This window comes from Balaenoptera borealis (assembly GCF_965194805.1).
Source record: "Balaenoptera borealis genome assembly, chromosome: 13".
NCBI lineage: Eukaryota > Metazoa > Chordata > Mammalia > Artiodactyla > Balaenopteridae > Balaenoptera > Balaenoptera borealis.
In genome coordinates this window covers 23,151,608-23,179,135 of record NC_138870.1, presented here as the reverse complement: position 1 = coordinate 23,179,135, position 27,528 = coordinate 23,151,608, and the positions used below count along the sequence as shown (strand labels likewise).

The following is a 27,528-nucleotide window of genomic DNA, read 5'->3' as shown; positions in this document are numbered from 1 at the left end:
ACATGCCACGGAGCAACTGGGCCCGTGAGCCACAATTACTGAGCCTGCGTGTCTGGAGCCTGTGCTCCGCCACAAGAGAGGCCGCGATGGTGAGAGGCCCGCACACCACGATGAAGAGTGGTCCCCACTTGCCGCAACTAGAGAAAGCCCTCACACAGAAACGAAGACTCAACACAGTCATAAATAAATAAATAAAAGAACGTGAATTTCTAAAAAAAAAAAAAAAGTATGTAATATTGCCATTTGCAGCAACATGGATGGACCTAGAGGGTATTAATGCTTAGTGAAATAAGTTAGATAAAGACAAATACTATATGATTTCACTTATATGTGGAACATAAAAACAAAACAAATGAACAAACAACAAAACAGAAATGGAGCTATAGGTAGTGAGAACAAACAGGGTGGTTGCCAGAGGGGAAGGCAGTTGGGAGAGGAAAGAAATAGGTGAGTGAGATTAAGAGGTACAAAGTTACAGTTGGAAAATAAATGAGTCACAGGTATGAAATATACAGTGTGGGAATATAGTCAATAACTATGTAATATCTTTGTATAGTGACATACTGTAACTAGACTTATCATGGTGATCATTTTGAAATGTATAGAAATATTGAATCGCTATGTTGTGTACCAGGAATTAACATAATGTTGTTGGTCAATTATACTTCAAAAACAGACAAAAGCAAACAAACAAACAAAACAAATTCACAGAAAAAGAGATCAGATCTGTGGTTACCAGAGGCAGGTGTTGGGGGGAGGGCGAACTGGATGAAGGTGGTCAAAAGGTACAAACTTCCAGTTACAGGTTAAATAAGTACTAGTGATGTAATGTACAACATGACAAAGATAAGTAACACTTCTGTACTTCTGTAAATGAAAGTTGTTAAGAGTAAATCCTAAGAGTTCTTGTCACAAGGAAAAAATTTTTTTCTCTTTCTTTAATTTTGTATCTATATGAGATAACGGATGTTCACTAAAATTATCGTCATCATCATTGCATGATATATGTAAGTCAAATCACTATGCTGTATACCTTAAACTTATACAGTGCTGTATGTCAATTATAATATCAATAAAACTGGAAGAAAAAAAAACAAGAACAACAAAAAAAGAGATTGTTGAGAAATGACTGGTCTTAGAAAGATAATACCATTCTACTACCCTTATGACACAGCTTCCCACAGGACAATTTGGTTCATTTTTCTGACAGTTTGTGATGACTGTGAAGATGAGGAGATAGTGTCTTTTACAAAAATTTTTTGATTTCTCCCCACCTCCATCCAATCCATCATCACGTCTTTCGATTCAAACTTTCAGATAATTTTAAATAAGTCCACTTCTCTTCATCTCTACCACCCCCACTAGAGTTTGAATCAATATTATTTTTTACCTGGGCTACTACATTAAACTTTCTCACTAGTGTCCCTGCATCATTTCTTGCTCTCCTTGAATCTTTTCACACAGCAGACAGAGCCGTCTTGTTTCAAATGCTGCTGACTGGTAGGACTGAAAGTTGTCTATTAGACAAACAAGTATAAATGTCTAGGCAGTTAGATATAGACTTTGGAATTAAAGTTGGAGTGGTAAATTTGTGAGTGAAGGTAGACTCAGAAGAGAAGAGGTCCAATGTCTAAGCACTGGGGCACACCTTTGTTTAAATGCTGGGGATACACTGAGGCACCAGGAAAGAAGAGTGAGAAAGTAGTCAGTGAAGTACAAGGAAAACCAAGAGAGGGTGGTTGGTATCCTCGAAGCCAACTGAAGAAAATGTATCAAAGAGGAGGGAGTCAACCACTGTGTAAAATGCTGATGGTTGATAGGACAAGTAAGATGAAGACAGGGGACCATTGATTTAGGATCATGGAGGTCACAGGTGTTGTTGACAAGAGTAGTTTCAGTGGATTCATGGGGGCAAAGCCAAAGAGTTCAAAAGAGAATAGGAGGAGACAAATTGGAGACAGCAAGTATGCACAGGAGATTTTCTGTAAGGGGATTAGCTGGAGTCCGGGTGAGTTCATAACAACAGAGTAGAGGGCACAGGAAATGGCAGAGGTCCCTTGTCAGGTGCTTGTGGAAGTTCTGTTTCATTTGCTTCGATTTCCTCAGTGAACTAGGAAATACGCCATCAGCAGGATGAGAGTCAGAACTGGGGAGTAGCTGCGGCATTTGAGGAGGGAAGAGAAGGTGTGAGCAGTCATCTAGAGGAGTGGGAGAGGGAATGGATTAAGCAAATGTGTTATGACTGCCGCACTCCCTTGAGGTCCAGTAGAATGGGACCTCATTAGAATGGGACTGATGAGTGTAGGTTTATGTTTTTCTCTAGTAATATTAGTTAGCGGTGCAGGTGTGCAGCAAGCTGGATATCGGATTTAGCCAGAGTAGGAGTTGTCTAGGTGAATAATACAAAAAGAGAGAGGACAAAGAGGGTTGAAATAGTCGTGCGTGATGATGACGATGGCCTCTAATCCAGCTGAGTAAGGAAGGAAAATAGGGCCTGTGAGAAGCGGCTTCCCATGTAATAGTGGTGGGTCAGTGGGATTTCAGCAAGCTGAAAGATGTTGGAGTTACTGTAGTTAGAAAGATGGGAAGCAGATGGTAGTAAGAAAGTAAGCTGCTTGGGACTGATGTTATGGTTTGTAATTATTGGTAACCACAGGATCAATGACAAGCTCATAGAGTGGGCAGCTGAAGCAGAGAGGAAAAATTGGGGTTGATTAAGTTAGAGACCAGGATGCGAGAAAGATCATTTATATAGATACTGAAAGTATTATGAGCTATGATTGAAGTGTTGGCAACAGTAATAGTGAGCCAGGAGGTAAATCTGCAAGGAATTGAGAAAGATGACTCAAGGGTCTATAGATCAGTGGTCCCCAACCTTTTTGGCACCAGGGCCCCGTTTCGTGGAAGACAATTTTTCCACGGACCCTGGGGTGGGGGTGGTTTCGAGATGATTCAAGTGCATTACATTTATTGTGCACTTTACTTCTATTATTATTACATTGTAATATATAATGAAATAATTATACAACTCACCATAATGCAGAATCAGTGGGAGCCCTGAGCTTGTTTTCACTTGCCACCCACTGATAGGGTTCTGATACGAGTCTGCAAGCAGTTGATTTATTATGGTCGCTGTGCGGTCAGACCTCTCTGCTAATGATAATCTGTATTTGCAGCCGCTCCCCAGCGCTAGCATCACCGCCTCAGCTCCCCCTCAGATCATCAGGCATTAGATTCTTATAAGGAACGTACTACCTAGATCCCTTGCATGTGCAATTCACAGTAAGGTTCGTGCTCCTATGAGAATCTAATGCAGCTGCTGATCTGACAGGAGACAGAGCTCAGGTGGTAATGCGAGCGATGGGGAGTGGCTGTAAATACAGATGAAGCTTCGCTTGCTTGCCTGCCGCTCACCTCCTGCTGTGCGGCCCAGTTCCTAACAGGGGGTTGGGGACCCCTGCTATAGATGACTGCGACAAAGATGATTAATGTATATTAATGTCCAATGACATAGAATATTCAAACCTGGGCACCAAGAGCAGTAAAACTAAAACAGTAATGCCAGAATGTAATAGATCTCATAAAGGAAGCACAAAGTGTTATGACCATGGTTTTCAAATTTTAATCAAGCATCTGAATACTTGTTAAATGATTTGTTAATATACAGATTGCTGGGCCCCACCTCCTCAGAGTTTCTCATATAGTAGGTCTGGGATGGGGCCCAGTGATTTGCATTTCTAAGAAATTCCCAGTGACACTGATGCTGATGGTCTAGCAGCCACATTTCAAGATTGAATGTGCTATGAAAATTTAGAATGAGGAGGGATTTCTTCTGGCTGGAGAGTTCAAGGAAGGTTCGTGGAGAATATTCTTTATTTCCCTGTATACTCTTAGAAACAGCAGAGTTTGACATCGTCAAATACCATATATTGAATAATAAGAAGTCATACTTTTTGGGTCACATACTTACTCTGCATGTCAGAGGAGGAGAGGAAACGTGGTTCCTTCATTTGTCTAAAACTTCACTGTATCAAATCAACACTTTGTGCACCATAAACGTATGCAAAGTTATATGTCAATTATATCTCAATAAAACTAGAAAGAAAACTAAAACTGCATTGTCTAAAATGGATCTGATCCTCATGAAGGCCTCACCAGCTGGATGACCGGAAAAAAACTGACTTCGGTCCACTCTGAGTGTTGATCTAGTTACATAAATTTAAGCAATCTCTTTAGGTAAATATCTAATCTCTTTGGAGTGAAATGTTTGGTCTTTTGGATTTCACCTGGCGGGATGTGGTTTTGTGACCTTGTGCTCGTGGGGGGATGGTGTCCCTGCCCTGTGCTCTGGCTTCTCTCTTCTCTGTGGCAACGTCTCTGTCTGCCAGGCTGCTGTTCACTCTGCTGACATTCTTGGCTGAGTTCTAAGCTGGTGTCACTCACGGTCTGGTCACTGAGATTCATCTGAGCCCAGTAATTCTCTTTCACGGACTTGGCATTGCCTTGCTCGCTATGCTTCCCTCTGAGTTTCTGCCCTGTCCCCTCTCTGGCCACTGGCCCGGTTGATTATGGATTATTAGCCCTTCACCAGAGTGGGGAGGGATGTGCTACAGTGACCCTGTGGCAGCCCCACTGGGTCTCAGTTCACGTGACTTCACATTCTAACTCTCGGGTCAGCACTTTGGTTCCTGCCTCTACCACATGGGAGTAAAAGCAAACTTTGGGGATCTGCTATCAAACTTCCCTCTCTGCACAATTACACTGACTCACCAGTCTTTCTCTGATGTGGCCTTCTGCCTCCCTGGTTAGTGTGGGAATTGCCTGAGAGGCAACCTGCTTTTAGACCTCTAACTGGAAGCAGGGCAAGACCCCTTCTCTGCCCTCAGCACTGCCCTCAAACTAGCCTAGGAGCCTTCCTCCATCCTTCTGTCTCTAAAGCCCCAGAGTGAGATCAGAGCATATCGCCCCACCTCCCTTGCCTCCTTTCTTGTCTATTTTTTTTTTTTTTACCATACTTCATGCATTCTAAGAAACGTTCTCCACCCCCTTCATAGTCATCTTTGAAACTGGGTCTTAGAACTCGTATTATGTCCTAGTTAAATTAGCAGAATATTTTCTTTCTTGGTGGTATAATGGTGCATCTTACAATCAATGTTGTCTTAGAGTCTATAAAATACTGCATCTCTCTGTTTCTCCTCCATCACATTCTCCTACCTTCCTCCTTATCCTCACGACTCAGTCCATTAATGGCACCAAAGACATCTTCCCTACTCTGTGGCAGGTGCTCTTTGTTGAAAGGGAGATAAAAAATTTAGTAAATTCCTTCTCCACCAGTCTGAATTTCTAGCTTATTGTCTTGATCAACAAACCCAAAACAGGCCATCCTAAGCCTAGTACCATAAAGCTCCAGGGCTTGGTCTCTGGGATGAAGGCTGCACTGAAACCTGATTTTAGGGGGGGAAATAAAACGTACCTGTTTAATAGTTGCAAAATGAAGGTGATACCTGTTACTCATTTAAAATATCAAAGCAAAAAATACTTTTATAAAGGTATTGCTGATAGTGAAGGTAACAATTTCATACATATAGTATTTTTCAAGACATTTTAATTGCTAATAATGATAACTAATTTTCTAAAATTGGAAAGTATTTGTATAGATTGTACCACCTTTAAAGTCATTTTTTTTTATTAGAGTATAATTTTTTTTTAATTAATTTTCATTGGAGTATAGTTGCTTTGCAATGCTGTGTCAGCTTCCACTGCACAGCAGAATGACTCAGCCATACATATACATATATCCCCTCCATTTAGGACACTACAGTGCATTAAGTAGAGTTCCCTGTGGTATACAATATGTTCCCATCAGTTGTCTATTTTATACATAGTATCAATAGTGTATATGTGTCAGTCCCACTCTCCCAATTCCTCCCACCCCACCCCTTTCCCGCTTGGTATCCATACTTCTGTTCTTTACGTCTGTGTCTTTATTTCTGCTTGGCAATTAAGGTCATCTATACCATTTTTCAGATTCCACATATATGTGTTAATATACAATATTTGTTTTTCTCTTTCTGACTTACTTCACTCTGTATGACAGTCTCCAGGTCCATCCACATCTCTACAAATGACCCAATTACATTCCTTTTCATGGCTGAGCAACATTCCATTGGATATATGTACCACATCTTCTTTATCCATTCCTCTGTTGATGGACATCTAGGCTGCTTCCATGTCCTGGCTATTGTAAATAGTGCTGCAATGAACATTGGGGTGCATGTGTCTTTTTGAATTATGGTTTTCTCTGGGTATATGCCTAGTAGTGGGATTGCTGGATCATATGGTGGTTCTATTTTTAGTTTTTTAAGGAACCTCCATACTGTTCTCCATAGTGGCTGTATCAATTTACATTCCCACCAATAGTGCAAGAGGGTTCCCTTTTCTCCACACCCTCCCCAGCATTTATTGTTTGTAGATATTTTGATGATGGCCATTCTGACTGGTGTGAGGTGATAACTCATTGTAGTTTTGATTTGCATTTCTCTAATAATTAGTGATGTTGAGCATCTTTCCATGTGCATTTTGGCCATCTGTATATCTTCTTTGGAGAAATGTCTATTTAGGTCTTCTACCCATTTTTTGATTGGGTTGTTTGTTTTTTTGATGTTGAGCTGCATGAGCTGTTTGTATATTTTAGAGATTAATCCTTTGTCAGTTGCTTTGTTTGCAAATATTTTCTCCCATTCTGAGGGTCGTCTTTTCGTCTTGATTATGGTTTCCTTTGCTGTGCAAAAGCTTTTATGTTTCATTAGGTCCCATTTGTTTATTTTTGTTTTTATTTTCATTACTCTAGGAGGTGAGTCAAAAAAGATCTTGGTGTGATTTATGTCAGAGAGTGTTCTGTTTATGTTTTCCTCTAAGAGTTTTACAGTGTCTGGCCTTACATTTAGGTCTATAATCCATTTTGAGTTTATTTTTGTGTTCGGTGTTAGGGAGTGTTCTAATTTCATTCTTTTACATGTAGCTGTCCAGTTTTCCCAGCATCACTTATTGAAGAGGCTGTCTTTTCTTTATTGTATATTTTTGCCTCTTTTGTCAAAAATTAGGTGACCATAGGTGCGTGGGTTTATCTCTGGGCTTTCTATCCTGTTCCATTGGTCTGTATTTCTGTTTTTGTGCCACCACCATATTGTCTTGATTACTGTAGCTTTATAGTATAGTCTGAAGTCAGGGAGCCTGATTCCTCCAGCTCCGTTTTTCTTTCTCAAGATTGCTTTTGCTATTCAGGGTCTTTTGTGTTTCCATACAAATTGTAAAATGTTTTGTTCTAGTTCTGTGAAAAATGCCATTGGCAGTTTGATAGGGATTGCATTGAATCTGTAGATTGCTTTGGGTAGTATAGTCATTTTCACAATATTGATTCTTCCAATCCAAGAACATGGTATATCTCGCCATATGGTTTGTGTCATCTTTGATTTGTTTCATCAGTATCTTATAGTTTTCTGCATACAGCTCTTTTGCCTCCTTAGGTAGGTTTATTCCTAGGTATTTTATTCTTTTTGTTGCAGTGGTAAATGGGAGTGTTTCCTTAATTTCTCTTTCAGATTTTTCATCATTAGTGTATAGGAATGCAAGAGATTTCTGTGTATTAATTTTGTATCCTGCAACTTTACTAAATTCATTGATTAGCTCTAGTAGTTTTCTAGTGGCATCTTTAGGATTTTCTATGTACAGTATCATGTCTTCTGCAAACAGTGACAGTTTTACTTCTTCTTTTCTGATTTGGATTCCTTTTATTTCTTTTTCTCCTCTGATTGCTGTGGCTAGGACTTCCAAAACTATGTTGTATAATAGTGGCGAGAGTGGACACCCTTGTCTTGTTCCTGATCTTAGAGGAAATTCTTTCAGTTTTTCACCATTGAGAATAATGTTTGCTGTGGGTTTGTTATATATGGCCTTTATTATGTTGGAGTAGTTTCTCTCTATGCCCACTTTCTGGAGAGTTTTTATCATAAATGGGTGTTGAATTTTGTTGAGAGTATAATTGATTTAAAATGTTGTGTCAGTTTCTGGTGTATAGCAAAGTGATTCAGTTATACATATATATATATTCTTTTTCATATTCTTTTCCATTATGGCTTACTACAGGATATTGAATATAGTTCCCTGTGCTAAAGAGTAGGGCCTTGTTATTTATCTATTTTATATATAGTGGTTTGTATATGCTAATCCCAAACTCCTAATTTATCCCTTTCCAACCCCCTTTCCCCTTTGGTAACCATAAGTTTGTTTTCTGTCTGTGAGTCTTTCTGTTTTGTAGATAAGTTCATTTGTGCCATATTTTAGATTCCACATATAAGTGACATCATACGGTATTTGTCTTTCTCTTTCTGACTTACTTCACTTAATATGATAATCTGTAGGTAAATTCAATTTTTTTTATAATTGAAATAAGCACTTGAGAAACAAGGCAAATAAAAATTTACTCCTAATGGAAGTATGATAATGACTTATTGTTTGGTGAGAAATGCTAGTTTCCAAATGGTTTGACTAGGACTATCTTTTTCTATTGTTAATCTTATTTTCTATTTTACTACTATAAGCATGATTTATTTGTATAGTATTTTAAAAATTAGGCATAGTTTCTGTTATTAGGATTAATAAAGAAAAAGATTCTAATATGATACTATAATGAGATGAAAATGAGAAGGTTATGACTTAATTCCTGATTTATGGACGAGTCACCTGATTTACTTAGTCCCTAGCTTTTGTCACTTGTAAAATGAGAAAAAGATGATATTCATCTAGGTGTGGAGATGTTATCAAGTCTGGGAGTGTTCTGTTTGCAAAATCAATAGGAAAACTCAAAACAAAAAAACAAAACAGAGAGCAAAAACAGACACCTAAGCTTAAACTCAAGTATTTGGCTATCTCATTATAGTGTGAATTATCCAGAGAATTGCTTTAGGTCTCTGCCTCATTTTGCATTGTTAGTAAACATCATCAGAAACACCCACAAATGTTTTAACTCCTTCACCTATAAAATCTTAAGAAATTTAAAAATATTAACTGAAAGAGATACATGGAAATAATCACCTTATTACTGCTATCTTAGGGATATTAAGATTAATTAATATTGATGATTCAGTCATTTCTCATGATCAGATTGAATGATATAAAGTTCGCAGTCATTGATTCCTTTCACTTCTCTCAGGCATACCCTCTGTTCCTATGATCCATCTTGGAGTATGAATTATGTTGAAAAAACTGATGAATAAGGAATTTCCTATTCTTCTGGAATATGCAAGTGTTACAGTGAAATAAGAGGACTTTCATTTTAAGGTTAATGGTGACTTGTTAAATATATGCCAGGCATATAGATTGAATCCTTACACAATCTCCACAAATTTATATGGTAATTTTCTTCAGATTACATAAAATTTAATAATGCAGTCTTTGGGATTGTACCACATGGAGAATAGATGCATTTTCTGCTAATAAGTCCAATTTGAGAATTTCTCTAACTCAGAATAAAGATGAAAAATCTAAAAGTGGACAAACGAAGTATGTGCCTGGAATCTATTTGGTACTTTTCATTACAAATTGAGGGACTGATAAAAAAAGAGAAAATGCAACTTATTTTCCCGAAAATGTTACCAAAGAAACAAGTTCTGGTAATCTATTAATATACATCACAGTTTTTTCACATTTACAAAAACCTTCCCTATTTTCAGACATAACTTTTAAAAATTTTCTCCTTTTATTCACTGTGTCTATTTGAGTATAGCTCAACTAGATACAGAAGTAATTCTGAAAATTGTTAAAACTGTTAAAATATATGTTAAGTGATAAAGTTGTTTTAAGCAGTCCTTGTACAAATGGTTAGGCCAAGAGAATATTGTTGTGAGAATTCATATTAAATATTAATGTTTAGACAGTTAAATCTATTTTATAAGCAGACCATGTTATTGAGGAGGGATTGTGATGTGGAGGATTTTCCTTCCTGACTTTCACAGAGATGCTGGTCCAGATTCATTGAAAATTGCCAGTGAATAATAGGTAGCTGATGGTATGTGATATTTGTTGATTTGTGATTACCACAATTTCCTGCCTTGCTTTGGCTTTGCAAACATGTCTTTATTTTCCACGTTAATACATACGAACTTAAGAAAGGCCTAAGAGCAGTCAGCTATGTGCCCTCAACTGCAATTTTTGCAAATGTGACATGAATCCAAAATATATTATAGTTTTGATCAAAATTAATATGCAAATTTTTTTGTTAAAATTATTTGTTTGGGAACAAGCTATATCCTAGAAGTAATAAAAAGCTTGAGAGCAAAATCAGAAATTCTCAGTATTGGTAAGTGTTTAGCTGTTTAATTATTACACATGGGAAGCAATTATTTTCAGTCAAAATGCATCTTTTTGTTCTTTGAAAAACATTCAGTGAAAACATCTGTGGCACTGACATTCTAAAATCCAAACAGAGAATAGATGCATCCTAATAAGTAAGCTGATCCTAGGAAGGCTGGTTCTTGCTGGCCCAGCCTGGCTACCTTGTTCTGCATCGCATTGCGGGGGTAGGGGGATATTTATCTTTATTGCTCCTTTGCTTCTCCACCCCTCCTCTGCCCTTCTACCCTCTCCATTCCTTTTCCTTCCATTCCTTTTGCTTTCCTTTCCTTCTCTTTCCATACGTTCTGTGTAACTTAAAAAAATTCCTAGTTTTGTCTTCTTTCAAATTGATAAAACACATTTGTAAGTGTCATTATGCTGTTAAAGATACACTACCAAAATAATACTTGATTATAAGAAATTCACACATACAGACAGAAAGCATTATGAATCTATTTCAATTTGGGATAAATTATAGAAACAAAAAATAAAATGTGTTTGATTTTTTAAGTAGAAAATACTATGGGACAGCTGCATGTAAAAGAATGAAGTTAGAACACTCTCTAACACCATACACAAAAATAAACTCAAAATGGATTAAAGACCTAAATGTAAGACCAGACGCTATAAAACTCTTAGAGGAAAACATAGAACACTCTTTGACATAAATCACAGCAAGATCTTGTTTGATCCACCTCCTAGAGTAATGGAAATAAAAACAAAAATAAACAAATGGGACCTAATGAAACTTCAAAGCTTTTGCACAGCAAAGGAAACCATAAACAAGACAAAAAGACAACCCTCAGAATGGGAGAAAATATTTGTAAACGAAGCAACCAACAAGGGATTAATCTCCAAAATATACGAACAGCTCATGCAGCTCAACATCAAAAAAACAAACAACCCAATCAAAAAATGGGTGGAAGACCTAAATAGACATTTCTCCAAAGAAGACATACAGATGGCCAAAAAGCACATGAAAAGATGCTCAACATCACTAATTATTAGAGAAATACAAATCAAAACTACAATGAGGTATCACCTCACACCGATCAGAATGGCCATCATCAAAAAATCTACAAACAATAAATGCTGGAGAGGGTATGGAGAAAAGGGAACCCTCCTACACTGTTGGTGGGAATGTAAATTGGTACCGCACTATGGAGAACAGTATGGAGGTACCTTAAAAAACTAATAATAGAACTACCATATGACCCAGCAATCTCACTCCTAGGCATATATGCCGGGAAAACCATAATCCGAAAAGATACATGCACCCCAATGCTCATTGAAGCACTATTTACAATAGCTAGGATGTGGAAGCAACCCAACTGTCCATCAACAGAGGAATGGATAAAGAAGAAGTGGTACATATATACCATGGAATATTGCTCAGCCATAAAAAAGAACAAAATAATGCCATTTGCAGCAACATGGATGGACCTAGAGATAGTCATACTGAGTGAAGTAAGTCAGACACAGAAAGACAAATATCATATGATATCACTTATATGTGGAATCTAAAAAAAGTGGTACAAATGAACTTAATTACAAAACAGAAGTAGAGTCACAGATGTAGAAAACAAACTTATGGTTGCCAGGGGATGAGGGGGGGAGAGATAAATTGGGAGATTGGGATTGCCATATACCCACTACTATATATAAAATAGATAACCAACAAGGACCTACTGTATAGCACAGGGAACTCTACTCAATACTTTGTAATGGCCTATATGGGAAAAGAATCTTGTAATGGCCTATATGGGAAAAGAGTGGATATATGTATATGTGTAACTGATTTACTTTGCTGTACACATGAAACTAACACAACATTGTAAATCAACTATACTCCAGTAAAAATTTTTAAAAATTAATGGAACAGAAAGAAAAAAAAGAAAATACTATGCACACAGAGGATGAACTTTATTGAGCTAATATTTTAATATATTTTTAATGTGAAAATATTTCACATCATTTATCACACAAACCACTCAAAACTGCCTTTTTTTATCCTTGAGAGTCTCTTTATAATAATTATCTTATGAATATAAAATTTTGGAATTTTTTTATATGTATTCTTTGAAGGACATGTGTCATTATATACTTATTGCTCATGGGTGACAGTATACGGTTTCATTTTTTTTTTTCCCCTCAGAGCACCAGTTTTCTAAATTCTCATTCCCCCACCAGATGTTTTCTTAATAATATGCACAACAATATATCCCTATCAGAGGAAAGTGTCCGTCCAAAAATTTCAGGAGCTTAATCTTTTTTTCTTCCAGTTTTATTGAGATATAATTGGCACACAGTACTGTATACATTTCAGGTGTGCAGCATAATGATTTGATTTACCTTCATCATGAAGTGATTATCACAGTAACTTTAGTGAATATCCATCATCTCATATAGGCACAAAATTAAAGAAATAGAAAAAAAAATTGGTGGTGGTTGTGTTGAGAATGCTCAGAAATCACTCTCTCAACAACTTTTATATATAACATACATCGGTGTTAGTTATATTTATCATGTTGTACTTTACATCCCTGGTACTTATTTATCCTATAACTGGAAGTTTGCCTTCACCCAGTCCCCCCACACCCCACTCCCACCTCTGGTAGCCACGACTCTGATCTCTATTTCTATGAATGTGTTCGTTTTTGAAATATAATTGACTTACAACTCTATGTTAGTTTCTGTTACACAACATGGTGATTCTATATTTCTATACACTTCAAACTGATCGCCATGATGAGTCTAGTTACCATATGTCACCATACAAAGATATTACATAGTTCTTGATGGTATTTCCCCATACTGTACACTTCATATTCAGGAGTTTAATCCTTATTGTGATGTTGAAATGTAGCCAAATTTAATTTAGACTTTAATATTTTGTTCAGAAAAAAAAGAGGAAAATAACAATTTTAGTGGTGGAGGAGATTTTGCTGCCTCTCGCTTTGTGTAGCTCCTGGGGATAGCAGGAGAGGGGAATTGTTCTCCTCTGTTTCAGCAGCATCGGACCTTGGGGAGTGTGAGCTCATGACAGTTCTTGAAGAGATTCAAATGCTTAAAGGGTAATTTTTTTTTCACTTTATTCAATTTTCAAATTAATTCTGATTTTAGAACTCAATCTTCAAGCAAGATGGAACTGGACTGTATAATTCATAAAATATTTAATATCAATTTTTTCTTTAAAGCCTATCCAATTTTACATGACTTACAAAAATAGGTTGGCATTTTCTAAAGGATATTTAGATCAGACTCCTTGAGGGCAGAAACAATTTCTTATCACTCTTGTATAACTACCACGTAGCATAGGTATTGGCACACAGTAGGTGCTCCATGAATATTTGCTGAATGAGTAAAATGACTGCCAGGATGTCCCATTAACTTTGAATAAACTGTTATATTTAAAGCATTTAAAACGTTTACGTCTATTTGCTTTATAAGAACATTGTCAGGTGAATGACACGCAATTAGTTTTATGTTTCCAAAGCCTGTGTGCAAATTGACCTGGCCATGGAGGAGAAGAAGACAGGGAGACTCAGTTTGGGAAAAAAAAGAAGGCTGAGACTTCCATCAAGTTAGTGGAAGAAGTGGATGGATATACAGAAGTGGAGCAACCTGAAAGCATCTAACCGGACACAAACTTTAACAGGACTCTTGGGAAAGGTCAAAAGCTGTATCAGGAATAAACATGAATAGTGCCTGATGTATGGCGCCACGTGGCTTGGTGGGCTGTGCGGCAGCAGTGGTGAGAGCAGAGAGAATGAGTACTCTCCTCTCTTTCCATCTCCCTGTCTTTTGGTCCAAGAATATGCCGACAGTAAGAAAATCTGTGAAAAAAAGTTAGACAAACATTAAGCTGGAAGAAAATACTAATGACTAAAAACAAATGCTTTCTTTTCCCTTTTTAAACAAATTTATATTATTGGGGTATAGTTGATTTACAATGTTGTGTTAATTTCTGCTGTACAGCAAAGTGATTCAGTTATACACGTACATATAACCACTCTTTTTTAGATTCTTTTCCCATATAGGTCATTACAGAGTATTGAGTAGAGTTCCCTATGCTATACAGTAGGCCCTTATTAGTTATCTATTTTATATATAGTAGTGTGTGTATGTCAATCTCAATCTCCCAATTTATCCCTCCCCCCTGTCCCCCCCGGTAACAATAAGTTTGTTTTCTACATCTGTGACTCTATTTCTGTTTTGAAAACAAATGATTTTTAAACTGTAAGGATGCAAAGTAAAGTTAATGTAGATTTGTAATGTAGCTGCCAAAAAACCAATATCGTGCAACTTTATATGGTGTTGTGTATGCCCATCTTGGGGGAGATGGCATATATTAAGAAATCTTAATATCAGAGACATGGACCATTATGGAATGACTCTAGGGGAGAGTATTTCAAATGCTGTGGGAATGAAGAAATTGCATGTTCATCAGAAGCAAACAGAACAGATGCTGCTAGCAAGTTTTCTTAAAGCTTCTACCACGTTCCCTGCCCATCCTCTAGTTCCACCCACTGCCATTTACACCTTCTCTCAGAAATTCTACTATGAAAAGACAGACTACAAGGAAGTGAGCACGTATTCAAAACCTGGTGTTGTGTTATCTTAGTCCCACACAAACATGGGTAGGAAATGACGTCTGAGGCAGGTGTCCATCCATTCAGGGAAATGAAAGTCTGTGTGAAGCAGCTGTGATGGCTGCAATATTTGAAGGAAATTTTTTTTCCGGTGTAAACCTACTTCAATAGGAAAAATACTGGATTCAATTTATACAAGAGCCTTTAGACATTCTTAAGAGTAGATGCAATCTGATTTGGGAGAGTTTTGGGGAGCTGAGTTTTGGCCCATATATTTGAATATCCATCAAAATCTCTTACTGAAAAGAGTTTAGAATTTTATCTCTCTATCAATATTTTTATGTCATTTATTGCAAGGCTTATTCAATATCAAGCCTGCCCCAGTTTGATAAGCAGAGATTGTAATGGTGAACATGGCCAAATCCTTGCTTAGCCCGAGGCCAAGAGCTAAGGCAAAAATGGTAACAGGTTTAGTTGCAACACTTTCCTGGAACATGGCACCCAGAAATAACCAGACCCCAAACACTGATAAGGTTGTCATGGAGAACTACATTCCAGTCTTAAATCTGTTTTTTGCCAAGAAGGGTGGATTCGAATTCTACAGGCTTCTGGAATTTTCACTTAGCATCTTTGTCTACTGAGATGTTCTGAAAGATGCCAGGAGACACTGGGGCAGCCAAAACTGAATTACTGAAATGCTGTGAAGCTGTATGTCCTCTGTTTGTAATTTCACTGTAAAGACTGTGATAAATACTTTCTTAAAAATATGCATTAATAAGAAAAGATTAATTAAAACACCAGAATCAAAAGGCAGTTTCCTAAGCATGTCTTCTGCACGACTGAATCTGTTGGTTCCAATGTCTCCTGCTCTGCTTTCACTCTACTGTGTCAACTGAGACTTTGAAAAAATCTTTCTCATAGTTTCTTCTTTAGAAATTTTTCCGTTTAAAACCAAATGTCACTTATTGCTGTGTTTTTTGTCATTTAAAAATAATATAAACTCTCTAAAACATTAGGAAAGTAGAGAAAATTAGCCATAGTTTTATCATACAAATCTTTTTTTTCTAGTATGTTGTTTTTCCCTGATATTTTAGTGACCAAACTCATTACAGAACTTTTATCCTACTTTTAAGTCATGATATAAATCTTTTTATATATTATCACATATTCTTAATAAGAATCATTGGTACATATCATGTTAGCTACTCCTTTCCACATCATTAATTTGCTATTGTTCAATATTTGCTTTGTTTCCAATGTTTATTATTATTATTAATACTACGACAAACATAATTTTGAGTATTTTTCATATATAGGATTTTTCCTTAGGATATACTCCATAGATCCATATTCTTGTTTAAAATGGTTGTACAGATATGAGATTGGCTGTTTCACTCTCAGCATTGGTTATTATAATAAAAAAAATTTTTTTTGCTAGTCTGATATATGCGAAATGATATTTCACTATTATATTACTTTTATTTCTTGCTTACATCCAACCCTTTGCCTATAACATTTGTTGTACATAGTTTACCCATTTGGTTGTTTTCTTTTAAGTTCTGTTTATTAGAATTTTGACATAAAAATTTATGGCTATATGAATCAAATCTACTTGATATTTTGCTTTATGTTTTTATATTAATGCATATGTATTTCTAAGCTAAGAAATCCCTTATTCATAGAATTTTAAATATTAATTCCATTGTTGAGTTTTTATATTGAATAACCACATATTCCCCTGAATTTATTTTCACCTTAAGATATCATGTGATATCCTAGAACTAAACTAAAATTTTCAGCCAACCATGGTCTGCCAACATGGTACAACTTTACATGGATGTGTGAATGCCTGGGCGTTGGTCGAATCTGCAGTTGCAAAGCCCATGGATAGGGAGGGCTGACTGTACCAACTATTTTATATGCTCGGGGGACTCTGGCATCCAAGGCGGCTCCAGGAACCAATCCCCCACAGATACTGAGAGACAACTGTACAACAATTCATACCATGTACACAAACGAGAGGAAACCAAGGCAAATTTGGGGAAGGGTCAAGAGGTCAGAAAAAAGACTTCAGGAAGTTCTTGTTGGGTTTATTCTCCCCGTTTTTGCCCTTTTCTGAGTTATGGTGCTATTTTTTCTTTTCTCCCCATGTATCTTACTACTTGGGTGACCTTGGGTAGGTTCCTTAACCTCTCTAAGACTCAAGTTTCTTCAGCTGTTAAATGGGATTGATAATACCAATTACCTCCTGGAGGTTCTCAGATAATATCAATATATGAAAAGTGCTCAGCACAGAGACTCAGATATATGTTACTAGTATATATTACTTTCCTCCATCTCTTACCCCTCTACCAAACTTGTTCTCAGATCTTTCATTCTCATTGGCATTTACCAGTTGATGAGTTTGGCCTTAGTAGCCTGTTTCTATTCATTAAGACAAGGTTAAAATTCCTGAAGTAAGCCTTTAAGAGCAACCCAGAAATCCCCGGGGATCTGGGAAATGGAATTACAAGTTGAGAAATTGCTCTTGGTTTGCATTGTAGGACCTTAACTGCCCCAGCTACACTTTTTATGGTACCGGAAGTCTGTAGGAGGTGAGGGATAGTCAAAGTTCTGCATTACGTCTTCCCTGTTTATCATGCCAGAGACCGCAAGCATGACAGCTTTCTCTGGTGTTAGATGGCAGTTTTCTCCGTGGGTTTTATCTGCCCCCTTCTGTGAAGAGATAAAAACTGTCAGCTTGTGGAAGGCAGAGTTCCCACGGGACACTTTGGGGTGGTTTTACAGCACCAGGTTGGGAATTTAGCCACTTCTGTTTGTTTTGTCTCAAAACTTGTTTTCTTTTCTTTATTATACCTGAAATTTCCCTGTTAAAAATTAGATTTCTTTCTTTTACAGAAATTTAAAAAATGCCAATATCCCTGAAAGAGGTTATCAGGCATTTACTACTGTTTACTGAAGGGACTGAAGTGTAAATGAAGGAGTTATTGAGTCAGACTCTCTGGAGACAGGTTTGGTGCTGGCTCAGTCACTAATGTGTCTTCTTGCACAGGTCGCAGCATCTCTGATGCTTGGTTTTCTTATGACCTTTAATATTGCTTTTCTCTCAAATAATGACAATCATAAAAATAGCTAACATGATTGAGCCCTTACTTTGTGCCAGGTACCGTGCCAAACCCTTCAAGTGTATTTTCTAATTTAAATCTCACAAGGCCCTTAGGAGGAAGGTACTATTGTCCTCATTTTACAGATAAGGAAAATGAGGCATCAGAGGTTGAATATTTGCATAAAGATTGGCAGAGGGTAAATTAGTGAGTTAGTAATTTAAACCAGGTCTATGTGATGCTTGTATTAAGTATTCTGGTATAGTTATGATTGATGAATACTGTCCTGATATCTAGCTGAGAAATTATGAAATTATATTTGGGGAAGGATCATTGCAAATTGAAGTAATCAGGAATTGAAATATTTGAGTAATTTAAGAGCAGGTAGTGTAAATAGCTCTAAGATTTGTGACTATCAGATAGATTCGAAGAATATTTTAATAGGATGTTAAATTGTGAGTTTCAGTGGAGGCATTGAATAGATGCAAATCATGAAGGGAAATATTTGAGTTGGGCTGTTGGAGATCAGAGATGGTTTTGAAGTGCTTTGGAGTGAGCTGCTGCTGTGTTGTGAGTCTTGCCACACCCCCAGTGCATGGGCAAGACCCGTGTATGTGTGTGTATGTGTGTGCGTGTGTGTGTGTGTTAGGGGAGAGGGTGTGGAAGGGATGATTGGCTCTCATATCTAGTTTAGTGGGAAGAACTTCAAAGGCACCACTGGGGGAGCTTGGTGTTTGTCCCCGGCAGGTAGGGAAACATGGTAGACTGACGTCAAACTCCAGCTTTGGAAACAGAGAGGTTAAAGGTCAGGAGATGGGTTGGACACCATTTTGGGCAGGAAAATCAGACTTGCTGCTGCTTTGAGATTGGCCTACATTTCCGGAGTTTTCTCAAGCTAAGAGAGTGTTTCTTGTGGAACAAACATTGAAAAGACAGCTGGTTTGGGATTATTGCTAAACTCTTCTCCACTAGACAACACTTTGACAGTGATCAAAACTAATGTCATAAACGAGAGGGCAGATGGACACTGTGTGCCTGAAGTCAAGGTTACCTGGGGAAGTACAGTTCATCACTTGTGTACTATTCTAGCTGGAAATGCTTAACCTAATATAATTATGAAGAAATGCAAGACAAACCCAAATTGAGGACTATCCTATAAGTAAATGGCTTGATTCTTCAAAAACATCAATGTCATTAAAGACAAAGGATGGCTGAGGAATTGGTATGGATCAAAAGAGACTGAAGAGATATGACAACTAAATGCCATATGTGATCTTGTCCTGGAGGAAAAAAATGCTATAAAGGATACTATTTGGACAATTGACAACATTGGAATATGGACAGTAGATTAAAGTTTTAGATCAATGTTAAATTTTCTGAGCTGGATAGCTGTACTATGGATATAGAAGAGAATATCTTTGTTCTTAGGAATACACGAAGTATTAGGTAAAGGGGCATGATTATGCAACCTATAGTCAGATGGTTCTAAAAATAAATTGTGTGTGTGTGTGTTTGTAGAGAAAGACAATGATGAAACAAACATAGCAAATTATAAAAATTGATGAATTTGGGTCAAAGTGATGTACTCTTTGTAAAAAGTTACTCTTTTGTAACTTTTTTGTAAGTTTGAGATTATTTCGAAAGAAAAATGAAAAACAAGTCATTTTCTCAGCAAAGCGTTCCCACTAACCAAGGTCTGTTTCACCCCCGACTCCCCCCACCCTTGCCCACACAAAACCACCCCCTTCAGAAATGCTAGTAAGCCCCACTCTAGACCTGCTAAGTCAAAAATCTCATGGGACGGGGCCCAGGGAGCTCTGTTTTAAGATGGTTCTTACACTAAAGTTTGAGAAGCACTGGTTTGGACTAGTGAGGACCCATGCTCGGAGTTGGGGGGTGGTGTTAACCCCATTCAGGCTGTTAGACATGGGGGAAAAGGTGGACGGCTCTCTGGGATCTACCTCACAACAGCAGTTGAGGATGACTATGAGATTGTCCTTCTACATTCTTCCCTATATCATCATCTACTCTTCTCCTTCCATTATGAACCTAGAGGCAAGTCACAGCATTTTTTTTTAGTCCAAAATTTCACAGCAGGCCGTATATATGACTAAGGTATATTTGCTAGGGAACAAATCCACAGAACTCTCCATCATGAATATGGAGATGGGGATTCAGGAGGAAGCAGAACTTTGCCCTGGCAGTAACTGGGAAGCTTCACTGGGGAAATGGAGCTTGGGCATGTAGAAGCAGGAGAAGGAAAGGAGGAAGGGGAATTTCTGGCAGAGGGACCATCACACTCAAAACGTGGAGACTAAAATTGTCAGATTATATGTGGGAAGTCTGGCTTTCTGAGGATATTGGGAGTGGAAGAGTAGAAACTAAGGATATCAAAGGAGGAGACCAGGTCATGGTCAGTGTGGAATGCTAGGACATGGTGGTGGAAATCCATTTAGATGGACTGATGTTCACAATATCTAATATTCACACTAGCAGGTTAAAGACTTTCTTCTGCAGACAAGGGGTGTCATTGTAAGTCTGAACAGTTTTGATCAGATCAACTTTGTAAGGAGACTGTTCTGGCTTGCTTTGAGGATGGTGAGAGGGGGAGACTGGAAGGGTGGAGACCAGTGAGTAGGCAACAGTATAGAACAGAGCAAGGATAGTGGAGAAGGTAAAGAGGAGACATTCTTGAGATAAAAGAAAGAAAGAAATAGGTAGAGGAAAGAATAGTGACTCCAAGACTTTGTGCCTGGATTCTTAAGAGGTTGCTGATGCCATATGATAACAAAGGTGATTTTCATTGGAAGATGGGACATTTTTGAGTTTGTGTAGTCTGACGATTAGTGAGGAATTAAGTAATGTGTTTTACCCCACCTACAGTTTCACTGAATTCTTTTTATTTTAAAAATTTTTTATTTATTTATTTTTTAAAGTCTTTTTTTTTTTTTTTTGGACCATTTTTAAAGTCTTTATTGAACTTGTTACAATATTGCTTCTGTTTTATGTTTTGGTTTTTTGGCCGAGAGGCATGTGGGATCTTAGTTCCCTGACCAGGGATTGAACCTGCATCCCCTGCATTGAAAGGTGAAGTCTTAACCACTGGGCCACCAGGGAAGTCCCTGAATTCTTTTTAGTTGTACCCTAGCACCCTTTCCCCCTTCTCAGCAGCTAGGTATGAGGTTACCCTTGCTCAAAGTAGATGTCAGGTGGAACCAAGAACACATAGGTCAAGTTAAAGGGAAATATATGCTGAACAGAGGTGCAAATTTGAAGAATACTTTCTCATCACCCCACAAAGAAACCCTGTGTCCTTTACTTACCCACTACAGGTCCTAGGTAACCACTAATTGACTTTTTATCTAAATGGATAAATTTGCCTATTCTGGACATTTTATATGAATGGAATCATATAATATGTGATCTTTTGTGACTGGTTTCTTTTACTTAGTATAATGTTTTCAAGGTTCATCTATGCTGTAGCATGAATCAATAGTTCATTCATTTTTATGAACAAGTAATATTCCACTGTTTATTTATCCATTCATCAGTTGATGGACATTGGCTACTATGAATAAAGCTACTATGAACATTTTTGTACAAGTTTTCCTGTATACATATGTTTTCATTTCTTTTGGATATATACAAGAGATGGAATTGCTGGGTCAAATGGCAAGTCTACATTCACCTTGTTCAGGGACTGCCAAACTCTTTTCGAAAGTGTTGTACAATTTTACATTTCTACCAGCAGTAGGGGGTTCCAGTTTTCCCATATCTTTGTCAGCACTTGTTATTATCTGTCATTTTTATTGTAGCCATCCCAGTGAATGTGAAATGAAATCTCATTGTTGTATTAATTTGTGTTTCCTTGATGATTGATGATATTGAGCATCTTTTTGCGTGCTTATTGGCCATTTGTATATCTTCTTTGGAGAAATGACTATCCACATCCTTTACTCATTTAAAAAGTTATTTGTCTTCTTATTGTTGAGTTGTAAGAGTTTTTTAAAAATATTCTAGATACAAGTTCCTTATCAGATACATGATTTGAAAATATTTTCTCCCATTCTGTATATTGTATTTTCACTTTTTTTAGTGTCCTTTGAAGCACAAAAATTTTTAACTTTGGTGAAGTCAAATTTATCTATCTTTTTTTTGTTGCTTATGGCTTTGGCGTCATATTTAAGAGACCATTGCTAAATTCAATATTATGAACACTTACCTCTATGTTTTCTTATAAAAGTTTTATATGTAGGTCTTTGGTCCATTTTGAGTTAATTTTTGTATATGGTGTGAGGCCAAACTGTTTTTTGATAATTTAATCTGTTTTAAGTGCCCATCTCTATCGATGGCAAACTTAACCTGGCTAGTTCTGGATAAATTCAGTAACTTCAGGTTTTCTCAGTCATTGCAGCTTTAGTCTCAGTAAATTCAGGACTCTCCCTTTTCCTTTATTCTCCTCTCATGTAGGATTTAGCTCAATCACAGTGGGTTAATGGTACTTATTGACATGTAGTGTAGAGTGAGTTAGAATTAGGATTAGGTGTAAATGGGGAGGTCTCTGTCCCACAATTAGCTTCAAAGAGAAGATAATGATAGAACATGAAGAAAGTTTGGGGATCTGAGATTAGGGTGAACATGCATCCCAACTGATGTATGGTTACTCTTGGAGGGAGCAAGTTTCACAGAGGTCCTGAGACTCCATAAAGATGTTGCACTAGGTGATTTTTTCCCCCCACTCACTCAACATATATTTATTAATAGGCACATGATAGTGCCAAGAACTCTTTTATAGAGTGGAATAAAGCAGTGATGAAAACACACAAATTCTCTGCCATCATGGAACCTATATTCTAGTGGGAGGAGACAGGACAAATAAATAAGCAAATAAATGTATAACATGCTATGATAAAAAAAATCTAAGAAAAATAAATAGAGGGACTTCCCTGGGGGCTCAGTGGTTAAGAATCCGCCTGCCAATGCAGGGAATATGGGTTCGAGCCCTGGTCCGGGAAGATCCCACATGACGCCGAGCAACTAAGCCCGCGTGCCACAACTACTGAGCCTGCGCTCTAGAGCCCGTGAGCCACAACTACTGAGCCTGTGTACCACAACTACCGAAGCCCACGTGCCTAGAGCCCGTGCTCCGCAACGAGAAGCCACCGCAATGAGAAGCCCGCACACCACAATGAAGAGTAGCCCCCGCTCGCTGCAACTAGAGAAAGCCGTGTGCAGCAACGAAGACCCAATGCAGCCAAAAATAAATAAATAAATAAATAAATTTATTTTTAAAAAAAGAAAAATAGGGTAGGGAGATAGCAAATGGGGCTGAGGACAGTATTTTATATAGAGTCGTCAGGGAAGGCCTCATGACAGGGTGACATCAGAGCAGAGCTCTGAAGCAAGAGAGGGACTGAGCCTTGCAGATACACATGGGAAGAACACGCCAGGCAGAGGGAACAGTAAGTTAACTGCCCTCCACAGGGAGCAGGCTTGGCATATATGAGGGCGAGAAAGGAGGCCAAGGTGGTTGGAATGAAGAAGCTCAAGTCAGTGGCAGGAGATGAAGTCAGAGGGGCAGTGGGGGGCTCTGAGAACAGTGGTGCAGGTGTGTACTGCTCACTGCTCACTACTGTGTAAGTGTCACTCACACATGCGTACCTGCACAGATGTACTACAATACGTCGGCTCAGGGGGCACATTAAATAGGGCCATATATGCCATGGAAGTGACTTCAGAATTCACTCTGAGATGGGAAGTCGTTGCAGTGTTATGAGCAGAGACTTGATCTAACTTCTATTTTAACAGCAAACGTCTGGCTTCTTGGTTGAGAATAGATCATAAAGGTGCAAAGGTGGAAGTGGGGAGATCAGTGAGGAGTCTTACGACCCAGGAGAGAGATGATGGAGGCATGGACCAGGGTTGTAGGATTTTCTTTATACTTTGAAGGCAGAGCTGACAAGATTTGCTGATGGACTGAATGTGGGGTGTGAGAGAGAGGAGTCAAAAACGATTCCAAGGTTTCTGAGCTGAGCAAATAAAGGCAGAGTTGCCAGAATAGCTAAGGCTGGGAAGACCCTTTTAAGGAGGCTTGGCTGCCATGGAAGGAGAGCCTAAACCTTTGGTGGTTGGCTGACTATCTTTGCCATGTTAACGCAGCAGTGTGACCAGATCCAGGCCTCAGACTACATAGGACACCTCAGTGGGTGGTGGCTGGTGAGGACGGGGTGAGGAGGAGGAAACACATTGGTCTTGGGTATGTGGCTTGAAGTTTGTACCTGTTCATTAGCATAAACAATCACCCACTTGTTTTGTAATGTCTTGTTCACTGATAGTTTGTACCTAGAGGAAACAAAGAAAAACATTCATGACTTTGGCCAGTAATTGTGGAGCATCCATTTGGATGTATGGTACAGGACTGTGCAACATGGGAAACCACAGAATGTAATCCATAGATCTCTTGGATAAGCAGAAATCTCCATTTTCAGGGTCTTCATCTCACTCCATCTCAAGCTTTTAAATAGCTCGTCCAATGTCTTGGAGGCTCCCAACAGTAATATCATGTAACATGTAGACAGAAGAGGGCTTCTAGCACATAACAGGCATTTCTAAGTTGCTAAGTAACCATTTCCAAAGGAGAACCCAGAAGTAAAGAGAGATCTGTCGGCTGCAGGGTAGGACAATGACTGGGTCCAGTTTATCTCAGTACAGTCAGGCTTCGTGCTGGCATTTCCTGGATTCTGGGTCTAACACTTTATTCTCCTCTATCCTGCAGGCTTTCTAAACACAGATGTCTGAACATTAAGCTTATTCTTTCGTATTCCATTATGTGATTATAAGTCTCAACCCAAACCATCTTCAAACTGTAAGACAGCCTCGAACTGTAAATTTACATTTTGGTCCGTTGCACAATTTGGCACACACCTCTGTGCACGTCCTGGGTTCCTTCACCTTTCAGCAAACCTTGCTCTAGGGGGATTACTTAGGTCACAATTCTTTGGGTGGCTAGTGTCCTAACTGCTGTCCAAGTCTGCCTTCTCCAGGTCTTCCGGAAGGGTAGGACAAAAGTTTTGTAAAATGATGAGGGTTACAAAAGCAACAGAGAAGGTGTGGAAACGTGTCCCGCTGCCAGTTTCATTTATGACCGTTGGAGCTTTCAGAGTCAGAAGCTTTAAAAGTAAACAAACCAAGACGGTCAGTGAGACTGTGACAGCGGGCTTCCGGAAGCGGAAAGTTAAACCTGGGCTCCGGGTTAAGAGCAGGGGACGCGGGATTAAGAGTGCAGGAGGCTTAAGAGAAGGTTCACCGCCTATGGTTGGCTAAAAAAATGGCTGGCCCGGCCAAGTGACTTTTACCTCATGTCCACCTGGACATCTGCTGACGGGTCAAGTTTCACTAACGCCCTGTACTAGAGACAAAACCTAAACTACATAGTCCAAATGGAGACAGACCCTCCCCCTTCCCTCCCTTCCCCCTCCTTCTCCTTATTTTCTTTCTTTATTGTGTATTTAAAAAAATTTTCTACTTTTTCCTTTGCTTCAACACTTTCCTTCCTCTCCCTGTGTCAGCAAATTATCCACCCCACGCACCCACGCCGCTCCGGCTCCTTCTTTTCATCGCCAGGCGTATCGCCGGCTCACTCCGCTCCGGTCTTGCGCGCGCGCCCCATCGCCAATTCTCAATCCTCCCCGCCCCCTTTAAGACAAGGGACTGGGTCTCGGCCCCGCCATCCTTCGCTTTCCCAGGCGGGAACTGTCGCACCCCAAATCTAGCCTCTCCAGGGCGGCTCTCCGGCGACCGCTTCCCGGTTCGGGGACCCCCGCCGCCCCTCCAGCGCCTCCCCGCGTTCAGTCAGCGCGCGCCACAGCTTCCCGGGCGGCGGGGCCCCGCCCCCTACCCCGGTCGCCCCGCCCCGGCCCGGCTCCGCCCCGGGCCGCCGCCGCCTGATTGGCCTCCGCCCTCTCGTCCCCCGGCTCCTCTCCTCCCCTTTGCCCAATGGGCACCACCACCTGGTCCAAAAATTCCCCCGAGGGAACCGAGGGGCTCTGCACGCACCAGCTCTGGCCGGGCTGCGGGGACCGCTGCGGCGGGGCGCGGAGCGGGGAGGGTAGGCGGAGGAGGGAGCGGAGGAGGGAGGAGGAGGAGCAAAAGGTGTTGGAGAGAAAACTTCTAAAAGGAACAGGAAACTTGCCGGGGAGGCGGCGGCGGCTGCGGCTCTCTGGGCGTCCGGGCGGCGCACGTCGCGGGGTGTCCGGAGCTGCAGCGCCGCTCCTGGCGGCTTCCCCGGCGCGGGGCAGGGCTGAGCCCGACACTCGATCCCTCGGGCCGTGCCCGCCGCCGCCGCTCTGGGCGCTGCAGGCGAGCGCTCCGTTCCGCCTCTACCGCGGCGGCTCCCCGGAGAGGGCGGCGAGGGCGCAGAGAAGAGGAGGGACGTCTTCTGCGGAGCATGAAGCAGCATGTCCGATAAAATGTCCAGCTTCCTCTACATAGGGGACATCGTGTCTCTGTACGCGGAGGGCTCGGTCAACGGCTTCATCAACACGCTGGGGTAAGTCGGGGCGCGGGCTGGGGAGCGCTGGCGCTCGGGCCCCTCGGAACCCATCCCAGTCCCTCCAGGCGCCGCCGCGTCCCCCGGCGCCGGCTCCCGCCTGGGGTGGCCGGGAGGCAGGGCAGGCTCTGCGCCCGCGGACAGCGCCGTGCGCTCGGCTCTCTCGCTCGCAGGAAGCTGCCCATAGAGGCAAGACTTTCTCTGCAACTTCGTAATCTCAAGCTCAGAGACGCATCTGAAAAGGAGGAAGTGATTCAAAAGCCCGGAGACAGGCCCGGTGAAGAAGTCTTCGTTGGCTTCTCCGTGGGTTGTTTTGATAAAAAAAAAATTTTTTTTTTTCCCTTGGAGGTGAAACAAAATGCCTCCTCTTCCCCATCTTTGCTCGCTACCGCTCTCAAGCCCTTGTCCTTCAGGTTTGTAAGACCAGTCAATAAAAGTCCGTGGCCTCGGACATGAAACTCAGGCGATGTGGCGAGCGGGAGTGTGGCTTTGCCCTGCGGGAGGAGCTCACTGTCCCACTTCGCTGAAGTAATTTCCTTTTGGCTTAGCCAAACGGGGACTCGCCCCGCCTCGGGGGCAGCCTGGGGGCTCCGACGGCCTCCTGGGTTCTAGAACTCACACCTGCTTTCTCCCCTCCCCGGGCTTTGGCCCACTGAAATGCTCAACCTCTCCCGGTACTCGGCCAAGTGCAGGGCTCTTGAGATTGGAGTTGATTTATGAATGGGGGAAATAGATATATAAACATAACCGTGTGCTAGATGGTTAAAGAGGACTTCCTTGATTACTAGTATTTTCTCTCTGTCCTGATTGTTAATACCAGCTCGCAGTTTAAACGCACACTGACTGCATTGTATTTTGATGCGTACATTTTTTTGTTGTTGTTACCGCCTGG

At 40.0% G+C, this 27,528-nt stretch overlaps 2 protein-coding genes across 10 annotated transcripts in view; one reads left to right on the top strand and one right to left on the bottom strand.

Annotated features, from left to right (window-relative positions):
• Window positions 1-1,373: 1,373 nt before the first annotated feature.
• On the bottom strand, window positions 1,374-26,546 carry LOC309609981 (uncharacterized protein; the record flags this gene model as incomplete). Of its 6 annotated transcripts, none has more annotated exons than XR_014233670.1 (4): window positions 1,374-14,228; window positions 17,563-17,699; window positions 24,367-24,430; window positions 25,678-25,976. XR_014233670.1 is itself a non-coding variant. In XM_082352296.1 (4 exons), the coding sequence occupies 4 exons, from the start codon at window positions 26,544-26,546 to the stop codon at window positions 14,078-14,080; spliced, it is 591 nt and encodes a 196-aa protein (XP_082208422.1). In that variant the 3' UTR covers window positions 1,374-14,077. The 6 variants fall into 6 exon arrangements, 4 of the variants coding, with proteins under 4 accessions (XP_082208422.1, XP_082208421.1, XP_082208424.1 ...); XM_082352296.1 differs by lacking the exon at window positions 25,678-25,976 and adding an exon at window positions 26,280-26,546 and having other exon boundaries at window positions 24,395-24,430; XM_082352295.1 differs by lacking the exon at window positions 25,678-25,976 and adding an exon at window positions 26,280-26,536.
• Window positions 26,499-27,528, top strand: part of ITPR2 (inositol 1,4,5-trisphosphate receptor type 2) — a 519,313-nt gene continuing 518,283 nt past the window's right edge. For all 4 annotated transcript variants that reach the window (XM_082352042.1, XM_082352040.1, XM_082352041.1 and 1 more), the window contains exon 1: window positions 26,499-26,636. In XM_082352042.1, coding sequence (XP_082208168.1) covers window positions 26,545-26,636 — 92 coding nt within the window. In that variant the 5' untranslated portion in view covers window positions 26,499-26,544. The remainder of the gene's footprint in view (window positions 26,637-27,528) is intronic.